The 12,511-nt window shown below is 32.7% G+C and overlaps 1 protein-coding gene and 1 long non-coding RNA gene across 6 annotated transcripts in view; one reads left to right on the plus strand and one right to left on the minus strand.

The window, feature by feature from the left end:
- LOC129004470 (probable Na(+)/H(+) antiporter nhx-9) overlaps positions 1-12,511 on the plus strand; it is a 114,673-nt gene that overhangs the window by 79,818 nt on the left and 22,344 nt on the right. For 3 of the 5 annotated variants that reach the window (XM_054433068.1, XM_054433069.1, XM_054433072.1), the window contains exons 12-14: positions 173-242; positions 749-865; positions 10,580-10,684. In XM_054433068.1, coding sequence (XP_054289043.1) covers positions 173-242; positions 749-865; positions 10,580-10,684 — 292 coding nt within the window. The remainder of the gene's footprint in view (positions 1-172; positions 243-748; positions 866-10,579; positions 10,685-12,511) is intronic. The other 2 variants (XM_054433070.1, XM_054433071.1) reach the window with 1 other exon arrangement.
- On the minus strand, positions 2,168-7,190 carry LOC129004472 (uncharacterized). Its single transcript, XR_008491721.1, has 4 exons — positions 6,807-7,190; positions 5,829-5,989; positions 4,871-4,980; positions 2,168-2,357 (listed from the first exon to the last, which is right to left on the minus strand). It is a non-coding gene; the product is annotated as an uncharacterized LOC129004472 (long non-coding RNA).

Here is a 12,511-nt window from a genome sequence, read left to right on the forward strand (position 1 = left end):
GATTACAGTTAAGGAAACTTAGCTTTCTGAGGTGGCCAAGTTTACCATTATCCTTGATATACGGTAGCTATAAAGAGACATCCAATGATGATGACATCCGGTGTGATGGATAACATTTAAGCTATGTTTGACTTAAGGTATTTCCTCAACTGACGCTTTCATGATGCTCCAGGGCCTCAAACAGAACCACGTCAGTTTTCCCGGGATCCAGCAGAACGGGACAGTCAAACAGCTGGCCAATGGTGAGTTTTTGATTGGATTTGAAGGACATTTTATCTTCTCAGGTTAAAAATAAAGATGATTTAAGGATGAGAATGGATGAGATGATCGCTTTGTTTCCTTTACACAAAAGAGCTACGAATAGCTTCTTTTCTCAGGGTCATACCATCAAATTTCTGACTATGAGGCAAGCACTATAACCACTTGGCTGCTCAGCTAGATAATAGTTGTTCTTGGTCAAAGTTTAACTGCAAAAAAAAGTCAGGTTTAGAGGAACATTTAATGGCACACTTAAGTGGTGTCTAGCACTATTTGCTGGTGTCTAGGGCAAAGACTAACACTGCCCCCACTGCTATCTTGTACTACATCGCTCATGGTGGAGGAAGAGTCTGTGCCCTGTGCGATAGGTATAATAATTTTCCGTTTTCACTATCTAATTGTTATGAAATTTGTTTGTCCGCCCTGCTTTGTCTTAAAAAATATCTAAACTCACATGTTGTGATACTGCAATAATGTCTAATGTTTTCAGATTACATAAACGAGGTTCTGCACGAAGTAGAGCTGTCTGAGAGCACAAAGTCCATTCCTGTGTCTACGAGAGAAGACTGGGAGAGTGGAGGAATCACATTCACTGCTCACCCCTCTGGTAAGTCCTCTCTCACTTACCCCTGTTTTCCGCCCCTTCTATTTCTTTCCCTCCCCTCTTTATCTCACAGCATCCTATTTTTCTTGTCATTCTTTTTACTTAAATATTATTAACGATCAAATTTTTAAGTAAAATGATTTAGTACAAAAAAATTAATAAGCATCTTTTTTTAAGTTGACACGTTTCTATTTGAAATTAAACACCAGTTAATCTTGTAAACAAAGAATAGACATGACGGAGTCTAGTTGTTTGTTTATTTTTTTTATTTATACTGGATTGACCAAATATTTTAAGAGGTCTATACATCTTAAACCCTGCAATATCACTTTATTATGTATTAAAATTTAATACAGAAATTTCACAAAACAAATTAAAGATTATACAAATTACAGACGCTTTTTGTCACAGATAAGGAATTATTTAATTTTATTTATACAGTACTATACATAAGAACAGCTTATAAACAATTAGACAGATCATGCATAAATAAACTATCAACAGTTTAAAATTATAATATTCCCAGGGCCGTCACATCCCACATAGCACCGAATATTTATTTGATATCAAATAGCTATCAAATTTTTGATATTTGAATATCAAATTGATATTCGCGAACATTCATTTGATATCAAATAAACGTTCAATTTAGGTTCAAACGTCACTCAATTTTACGTCAAATGAATATTCAATTTGAATATCTAATAAATGTAAAATTTGACATTCATAAATTTATTGGTAAAATATGATAAAGAGAATATGATTGAATTTACATTCACATTTTAAATATGATAGTGATAAATATTGATATAACATTTTTGACATTCGAATATTAAATTGATATTCGCGAACATTCATTTGATATCAAATAAATGGTCAATTTAGGTTCAACCTCGCTTAATTTGACATTAAATAAATATTAAATTGAATATAAAATAAATGTCTTATAAATTTATTGGTAAAATATGTTTATAAGAATGAGGTTGCATTTTTTCACATTTCAAATTTTATGGTGATTAAAACAATAGCAGTTCAGACCACTGTTCTTACCTTGATTTCACTTATTATTCTGAAGTTATAGGTAGTTTGTTAGAGTTCTTGGGTTACCCAAAAATGTAAATATAGATATAAGTTATATATATATATTTCTTATTTGACAAAGCATTTTAAATTGACCATTCTTTCATCTCTGTTATCAAAAATATCCTTAAATGTTAATTTGGTTGGATTCAAAGTGTATTTAAAAATATGCTATTTTGACAAGAGGAGTAAATTTTCAATAATCCAATTAATAAAAATATCACAAAACATATTGGTTTAAAACAAAATTGCATTCAAGGAAAACATTTTATAGAAAAAATGTTGTTTGTATGATCAAATAAGTTTAATTAAAAATTATTTAAATACAAATATAAAAAGATATGTACAATTTACAAAAAAATTAATTCTGGTCTTCTTCATCTCCCAAATGGCTTTCTTGATTTTTCTCTTGTTCCTGTAAAAGAGGTTCAACAGAGTTATTTTCTAAGACAGCTATAGATAAAATATAATATGTTAGACAAGGGGTCTCCAACCTTTTTTTCCTCGGTGAGCACTTTTTCGTCTAAAAACGCCACCGATTTAGCGACTAACGTTAACTGTTCGTTACTCTATCGAATCACAACATCATCTACTATCGATGCGATTGTAGTTGTTGTTTGTCACAGATGCTGTTAGAGGCTTATTGTGATACCGACGAAATGAGAGCATTCTATTATAAAATTAAACTGTCATAACCTAACATAATTAACCAAACTTACTGATAATGAAAAAATGGAATTAAGGTGTACTACGGACGAAATGAGAGCATTCTATTATAAAATTAAACTGTCATAAGCTAACTTAACTTGCTGATAATATAAAAAATATACAAGATAAAAATCGAATGAAGATTAGATTTAACAAGAGCTTAGGTTTGCTGCTATGGAGAAGGTAAAAAGTTTTTTTGAGCATACGTCAATAGTATAGGATAAAGTAAATAAGTTTGCCAAATTTTATCAAAATCTATCCATAAACAAGTAAACTACATCAGTTTCCATTTTTTAATAATCTAAAATATAGTTCTGTTCATAAAATAAAATTATAAATGCCTCTAATTCTAACGAAAGATGTGCAGTTAAGAAGTAATCGCATTCTAAGCTAAATCTTTGACAAAAAGTGCAATGATTTTTAGTGAGAATAGGCTATATAATTTGACACTTAAAATGTCAGCTAGTTTAAGATTTCAATTTGTAGTTCTGCCAATTAGGATCAATTTAAAATATATATATTTAAATTAATCTGCCGCTACTTGACTACTGCTAATATTCCCCTAGGCCTATTGAGAAAAATTTAGCAAGTGAGAGACATTTAATATGTTCCTATTTAAATACGTTAGCCTGCCAACTTGGAGACAGGGAATTGTACACAAATTTTGTTGAATGGGGAAAAGACAGTTAATTGCTCTTAATTATGGTATGAGCCGCGAGGTAAATAAATATCCCATGGCTGAGCCTGCATTCATTGACAACGTTCTCTTTTTACACCTCAAGGAAATCACGGTCAACAATGACGGGTGTTGCTGGGATTGCAAAAGACAATCGTGGCACCGTCGAGACTGCAGTATAATATGCTCATGAGTCTTGGCGAGATCACGGGAGATGATCACGGTATAGCTGAGACCACATGACCACACGTGTATACGCAATCGTGGGAGAATATCATTGGTGTTTGCTATAAAAAATAATAATTTTCAAAAACGTATGCTGGCTTTCTGCTGGCTGGAATAAAACTGCACGAGGGCCGGATGTAGCCCGCAGGCTGTAGGTTGGAGACCCCTTGGTTAGACACTTTAAAGACCTATTTTTTTACTATAACTGTACCTTATAATTAAATTTATCGATAAGGCATTGAGTTCTTGACAATAAAGAAAAAAGAGATGGATACAACCGCAAATTAACCCTCCGAGTGTCCCTAGTTTTGGCCTTAATGTTTGCCTATTTTTTGCGCATTTGCAAGGTTTTATTAAAACGGATCTGAGAAACTTAAAAACAATGTTAATTATACTGTTCTGTATACCATTTTGTTTGGAAAATCATGGGCTTCAATATTATACATAAAACATGAGGAACATTTGTTTCAAAAAAATTTTAGGTAAAAAAAAAATAAATTTGCGCTCAATGAAATTGTATAAATTATAGGCCTATAAATATTTGAAAATAGCCGCTTTGTTCTAAATTTTATGAGGATTACAAATATATAATAATATAAGGAAGTAGATTTGCAAATAAATAGGTTATGGGCAAAAAACAGATTTCAGTAGGCCTACATAGCGTTTAGCTAAGAATGCATAGCCCTACCATAGCTAGGAATCTGGCTGATAATTTACATCAATATCACTACCTACTTCTTCAGGATCATCAACCAGCCCTTCAAAATCACTTAAATCTTATTATAATGCACCACGTATATCACTACTTTTGATTTTTAACACTAAAACAATGATAAACGTAATAAAACACATCAGTCATCGGTGCGAGGTTAACCAAGCTGTTTACAAATACGCACGTCAGCTGTCTGCTACAATTATGATCGGCTCGAGAAAAAAAGCGCTTAGAGACAGACCTCGGGAGAAAGCTTAGAATCTACCAAATAAAACGATACCTAACTCGATCCAGTTCAATCCGATTTTGTCAGTCGTAGAGCCTTCGCCGTAAACAGTGTTTGTGAGTCGAAATTTCGACACAAAACACTACACAAAGTGAGTTATGTGTGGAAATTTCGACAAATAACACTCGGAGGGTTAAGTTTTGCTCATTTGCATAGCCTGTCACTGAAAATTCACAATTGTAAAAGAAAACATCACAGTAGTTAGATGTAGGCCTACTCTGTTAATTATAATAAAATTTAAGTTCTATATTAGGTACATTAATTAGATAAGCAATCTTTTCTTTAACCTAAATTATAAATAGTCTAACACAATAAATTTACCTTGCATCAATCCTAAACTTTGCTGGGCGAAGCCAATTCTTGATTATAGTAGCAACAACATATTTTCCATTACACCACGATCCTAGTGTTCTTGCGTACCGGTACTGCCTCTGTATAATAAGAGATTAGTATTAGCACTAGAATTTGTATACTTTCATTTTCCTGATCAGCACCCAGGATAGCCTACAACTAGGTACACATATTAAATTGTTAGTGAAATCAGTTTTATATTTTGATGGTCTTTGCTTCTTTTGAGTAGCCTTGTTAAAGCTAAATCTAAATCTGAAAATTGAAATTTTTTACCTAGGTAGTGGTAAAAGTAATCCTCAGTCACTTAAACGGACAAATATTGGGGTGAGCACTGACTGAAATGAGTGCAACGGTCGGATGTAGATTGGTGTGTGTATAGGCCTATGTGTGCGTTTAAAAAAATTCAACTAATACAGTTTTCTTTTACATAAGTTAGCACTGCCGGAATATTTATTTAGTGTAAGTTAAATCAGAGACTTCCTATATAAGTGGGTCACAAAAAAGAGAAACTCTCTTAACTGTGTGATGAACCTTAGGCTACGTTAATACCCAATAGGTTTACCTATCATGAATTAGGTTGTGTTTTGGCGGTAGGGCCTAACTTACCTACAGTTCCCAAGAGAACCTGCGATATATTATCGGACGGTATATATATCCGATTCGATATTAATATTGCAAAACCAGATCACCAAATCTGCAAATCATAACTCAATTTGATGTTTACATAGTGAAAAAACATAGGGAACGATGTATTGAATCGGATAATTATTGATATATAATGTTATTCATCCGATAATATATCGCAGGTTCTCTGCGGAACTGTACCCGTTATGGCAAAAAAGAAATACTTTGAGAAAACCTAATTGAAATATATGTAAGTCTACCTATTATTAATGTCTGATTGTAAATAAACAAAAAAAAAACTTACGCAAGATAGCTGGCCTCAGATGCAGATTGCAAAATAAAAATTTATTCCTCCTTCCCAGCCTACAGGCTGCTAGACAGCCACTTTGTCACTCGGGAGAATTGGTAGGTCAATTATTCACTGCTACCAAATAATAACTTCCACCAAAGCTGCAGAGTTATCAACTGAAACAATGGAGAGAAAACTACTTTTAGTTAAATTCATGCATACCTTTCTCTGGCCTAAATGTCTATTAAGATTAGTTAGGCCTAATCTTTGGTTGGTAAAGGAAGCAAACAACAACTAAAATACAAAAGACTTTAAGAGACAATACAGGGGTAGACTTTCCTTAACTGTTGTCAAAAACAACCGAATGAAAATATCGATCGTTATATATTCATTCAGTTGTTTTTGACAACAGATACGGAAGTGTACCCCAATTCAGTTTAAAATGAAAATGGATTTCAAATAGGCTAGGCTATTTCTTTTATAATACCGGTAATTGTAACCTGGTTGAGGTAGAATAAGTTAGGCCTAGGCTAGCCTAAATTAAGTTAACTTATTCTTGATGGTGAATTTACCTAAACAAGTTAGTGACTGACGTAAAATATAACCCACATAACTTAGTAATATTTCAAAATTAATAAATGGTATTCCATTTGCCTTGTAAACCAGTAAGTTAGTCCTACTTACTAGCCTATATTTTGAACACTATTTTCATCCGGAAGTTGCCCTAAGCTAAATAAACTACTGGTTCAGTAAGAACTAAGCAAGTCGCCTAACTTAGTAGCTTATGCCTAGGCCTAATTTGTATGCATAAAAATACTTCCTCTAAAACTGATTGTCTATTTTGAGGTTTCAGATTTATTTATTTATACTTAAGGCATTAGGAATGATAAGTTGGCCAATTTAATTTATACAGTAACTTAGGGCTAGGTAAGGCCAAGGCCTAAAATATTTCTACTTAAAAATGTTACTAGGTATAGTGACTTTTATACCTACATGCTCCAAAGGATCAAAACGTGAAAAGATGTTCGGTGTAGGTTATGCCAATACCCAGTCACAAAAATAACAACTCCTAACAGTGACACACACTAAACAAAAGATCAAAACACTTAATTTAACTGATTTGAGGTTATGTCTTGTTCTTGATGCTCTTGTTGCTTCCATAGTTTATTTTCACTACTTGTGTAGCCTACTCAACAAGTTAGTTGTCATAGGTAAATTTTACATAAATCGTGTACTTTCCCTCAAAATGGGCAATTTGTTGGTTAATAAATAAATCAACACAGTGAGTAAACTGGCCACCACTGGTCGCGCGACGGATTTTGTAATTTGTGTTCGTGTTGTAATGTTTTGTTTTGTTTGCTGAGCTGAGTTAGGTTAGAATTAAGTTGGTGCCTTTCATACGAATGGCCCAAGTCAAGCTCAAACCAGATACTTAACATATTTTTAGAGTTATATTACACTTTAAAAAAATTAAATTTACTTTTGGTTTAATTTACTAGTAAAAATAAAATGATAAGGCCAATCTTTAAGTTTGACTTTTTTATTAATAAACAAAACTTTTAAAAAAGCTGTGTTTCCTATTCACTATTCTTGAAATGTGTAGTAAGCCTACATTCAGAAAAATATCAGATGTTGCAACAACTCCCCCCCCCCCCCCGCGAAAAGTCAAAATCCATCATCAATTAATTAAAAATTACAGTGTTCAGTGTTCCTTCCTATTATTAATTATTTTGAGATAATTGACCTCCGACCTCCATGTTACAAACTGTAGGCTGGGGACTAATTCTTTACTCTAAAAAAATTTAAAAGTTAAATCTAAAAAATTTCAAAACTTTAATTTGGAAATTTTCAAAGAGAAAATCAAATTTTTAACATTTAGAATATTCATTTAATATTCTAAATTTGATGTTATTTGACTTTGATATTATGAAGATACAATAAATATTCAAAGTTTGACATTGTTTGACTTTGACATTTTGAACATTAAATGAATATCAAATAAATATCAAATTTTTGATTTGACATAGTTTGATATATTGAACGTTTATTTGATATCAAATAAATATTCTGTGCTATGTGGGATGGTGTATTGGCGACCTGGGTGGGTGGTTTACAGGCGCCCCCCTCCTCCCCAAACACAGAATGAGCCTCTGCAAGATCTTGCATCTTGTATAATCAATGACATTACCATCGTCTTCCGTGAACGTGACAAAATCCTAAATAACTACTGCGGTCACGGACACCATCTTTGTCTTACGCAATTGTGGCAAAGTCCTGAATATATCTCCCGCGGTAACGAAAATATAATCATCAACCTCCCCGATCGCGGCCAAATCTTTATCATTCCCCACAGTCTCAAAAACATTACCACCATCTACCTCAATCACAGAGCTGTTGTCTATTGGGGCAAAAGCTGCTCAGACACGTTTTGCGATAGTTACAAATGAACAAATAACATTGCGATCCTAAAAGCTCGGATCAAGCTCGATATTTGACGTGGTCCTTGATCCCTCCAGCTTGTAGGCTTGGCACTGAAATCGCTAGCACCCATCTACTGGTACAAATAAAAATTTTTTTCAAATATTTTACTACTAAAGCGCCACTTCTGAGACACCCACCTGCCTCAGGGGCGGTCGCCACTCTCGCCTCACCCATGCGATGGCCCTGAAAATTTGTTAAAACCCTTAGTTATATTGTTTGTGTCCGTTTTCACAATATAAATCTTACATTTGTAAACTAATTTTTAACAAATTTTGTTTAAATAATTTTAGCCATAAGCTTTTGTAGCGTGTCTTTACAAGAAAATTTAAAAACATTATTTAAAATTAAATTTATATTTTTTCTCTTACTTCGTCTTTCTCATAGCATGATTTGTGCAAGTGAAGTGATATTTCCGCTGGACTATTGACTAGTACAGCATGTGTTTGTTTGCCGAATTGTACATACCAAGCCTGATACTAACAAAGGCTTATTGTCTTTTTCCACTTTAAACAACTTTTACAATCCAACATGTCAAATCATTTTTATATTTGATAGTTTTGTCATTAACAATATCTTATTGTTTTAAGAGTGTGGCGAGACTTCAAAACTTACCTCTACATTGTAATGGTTTCAACGCTTCATTTTCTTCGGCCTTTTGGTTTTTGGAATAGATTTTCTGTAATTTTAACTTTAGTAGTTAGCGCTCATTTATTTGTTACACCATGTTTTACTTAAAAATGGTTTGTTTTTGAGTGAGATTAATGCATGTTTTTTCTTACCCTTTAACCCATTCCCTCTAAACTCTTGAAATATGTTTTGGGATAGAATGTACATTTTATTAAATGTGGGATTAATACATTAACACAATGGTGAGAAATTTTTAGGTGGTATATTTCAGTTTTCCGGGCTAAGGAAATGTTAGGTTTAGCTATTGATTCTAGGAAAACTCAAAATCTTCAGGCCATAAAGTTCTAAACTAGACAATTTTAATTTTGTTTTTTTAATTTATTTATTGCAGATAGTAGGCCTAGTGAATAATGAGTTTAAGAGTACAGAGAAAAGTCTAGGCATATAAATTATAATCAAGGGCCAAAACCAAACAATTCCATTGGCTAAAGCTTTATAGAGATGGAATTGTTCCAATATTGGAACTACGTTTTTTAACACTGTGTTTTTACTGCTTAACACTTATTACTGAGGGAGGAATCATTATGAGTTATGGTATACAACCTATCATATTATTGCTAATAATCTTAATTAGTACCATTATATTACTCAAGTTGGTAGATATAACAGGTTACTAAACTGAAAAAATCTAACCTGTTATAAGTAATTCTGCCATTTAAGAGATAACTGCAGGTACTTTCCACCTAATTAATAATCATGATCCTGGCAGCTTAAATCTTACAAATAAATCTCAAAAGGTTAATAAAAAATCCCTATCACTAGATTACCAATATTGGGGGTTAATACAAATGTTACTATTAAGATTTGGATACTTAAAAAAAAAAATGTTCCTATTGATTGTTTTGTTAAAACAGTTTTTTTTAACTGTTCAAAGATTCTTTGATTTTGCAACTACAAGCCTTTTCCTCATGGAGACACCTGCTAGTGGTAAGAAAAAATTAATAAATGTAAGCATAGGTCGATATGCACATAAAATTTAAGGTCTTTTTAAAGTAATACAATGCCGTAAATTTGTGTTTAAAATAACAAGTGAGTAAAAAATTGCAGCCCTTCTAGGATTCTAAAATTGCAAAACCAAGTAATTTTTTAACGACTGCTATTTTTGACTCGGTTGTTCGTTAGAGTTTGGGTTGGTGGCATTGTATTTTAGTTACAAAGAACTTTAAATTGATGTGCATATCAACCTATGCTTACATTTAAGATTTTCTTCTGACTCCTAGCGAGCGGTCCCTGAGGAGGTAGGTATCACTGAATAATGTTTTTAAATTATTTTAATACCCAGTAACGTTTTGCCAAGTTTTGTAGCTCTATCCGTATTATTTGAAATATTTAACTGTCCTGGTACTTTTTTCCACCCCTCATTAAACTGTTTTGTTTTTTAATACAAAATTTGCTACAGCTGGCCCATGTAGATTGGTTGTCTGCTTCACTAAACATTAAACAAAAGTCAATAGTTTTCCAATATTCAAGTTCACTTGCAATACTGAAATCGAAACGTAACAAATCCTCATCGTAGCTCCTAGGGATGGGTACTGAACTGTGGTTGAATGTGAATGTAGCATGTAGTTAGGTAGGGTTGACGTATGTTTGACTGTTAGTTACTACAGTGGTGACGCAATACTCTCATCCACAACGCCCGACAAGTCTACACCTGCCAGACGTGCCCACGGCTGCCGAGACCCTACTTCCCTGGCGTCGCGAGGGTAACTCTCTCTCTCTTCACCTTTCTTGCTCAATCACACGACTTGTGGTTCATCTTAAGTCTCTCACCTTCAAAAATTTCCTTTCTCAACTAAACTGACTTATATTGCTCTCAGAAAATTCAACAATATCTTGCCAGTACTTGAGAGTTGACTGAAATGGTATTTTGTTCTCGGGAGTAAAATTATTCAATAAAGGAACGAGTTATCATACGACGTTCTTTTGACCAATACAACTGTTGTTCCTCATTTGCATGCTGCTTCAAGTTTTTATCTCCACTTACTTAGCTGAGGCTTATACTTCACTCAAAGACTCAAGGTGTTGCAGCTAAAAAGAAGGGGTTACCGATCTCTTAAAACTAAAAATTAAATTCTGTAATAGAGTAATCTAATATGGGCAATTGTAAACCTTATATAATAGTATAGATAGCAAAAATCGCCTGATTGCTATGGTAACTGTTGTAGCCAAGTGATTGTTGCCATGGTCACAAATGCTATTGTTGATAATATAGTAATATCTCGTTATAAACCAATCAACAATCACAGAATGAGTATTTAGTACCAGTTTGGCAAGAGAGAGTATTCAAATTAGTTCGTGGATCAAACCGGAAAAAAATCTAATAGTGTTGATATTTCTTTATAAATTATATTAATTGATGCGTATAGCAACAAGGAAATGCCAGAATTCAGAAAGTGGGTAGATGGTAGTCATCTATTAAAAAGTTAAAAGAATGATGAAACAAATGATGATATACCAAAAGTTAAAAACTGGTTTTGAAACTTCATAATTTTGATATGTGAACAAAAAGGCTTGTTCAACAAAATGTGTGTTTCAACACTTTTATAAACACTAATTGCCTAACAAAGAGACTGTAACAATGGGTGTCATTTCCACAAGTCGTGTGATGATTTATTCGCCGTTTGCTGCATGAGAAAATGTAGTGAAGATGACTCATTCATCACTACAAATTCTCAACATTCAAACTCACGAATGCCTCATTCCAACACTAACACCACACAGAAAATCAACATCCAACTGTTTCAAAAAGTATGGCGACACATTCATGTTTAGAGTAGTTAATTCTTTGACCAGATTTCATGATTATAATAAAAAATTATTTGTTTTGCCCAAAGTTTTGCCAATGGTTGAGTACCGTCAAAAAAATAAATATAAAAAGGTTTCAATGTGATGTTTTAGTATGAATTTAATTAAGTGTTCATCAAAATAATAGCTTAACTGAAATAAATAATTCATTACAGTGTTACCTATTGCTAAATATTTAGTATATAACACTAAACAATATCAGGTTTAGACAGATTTTATTCCATATACAACCTCAAACTTTCCACAATATTTTCAACTTTTAAAATTATGATAAATAGCTCTATGTTTAAATTGTAACTTCACACATTCTTCTTGATTAAATATTTATCAAATACAGAGTAATTTTAGTTTTTTCCAAGTGCGTAGCGTAACTTAAAAAATAGTTTGAAAGAACAAAAGTGTAAACAGTTAATGACAATTTTAGATGAAACAGTGTATTTGAGTGAGATAGATACATTAATTTCCAGACTTTAACTCTGAAACACATTCTTACAACTCAACAAAAAATTAACATTAAATGAAATTTTCTTTCTAACCATGATTTTACTTTGGTCTATTCAAATTTTCTGTAAATGTTCACGATCATTGAGCCTAGTAATCTTTTCTTCTTTTGCCCCATCAAAGATAAAAAATACACAACAACAAAACCGTAGGATAAGTAAGGTGAATTCTTATCATGTAGCCTCATCTGTATGGATGTTGATTGTAGCATGTATAAATTAGAG

This window comes from Macrosteles quadrilineatus, unplaced genomic scaffold, assembly GCF_028750875.1.
Source record: "Macrosteles quadrilineatus isolate MER2022 unplaced genomic scaffold, UCM_ALF_1.0 Scaffold_9__3_contigs__length_116548681, whole genome shotgun sequence".
NCBI classification, from domain to species: domain Eukaryota; kingdom Metazoa; phylum Arthropoda; class Insecta; order Hemiptera; family Cicadellidae; genus Macrosteles; species Macrosteles quadrilineatus.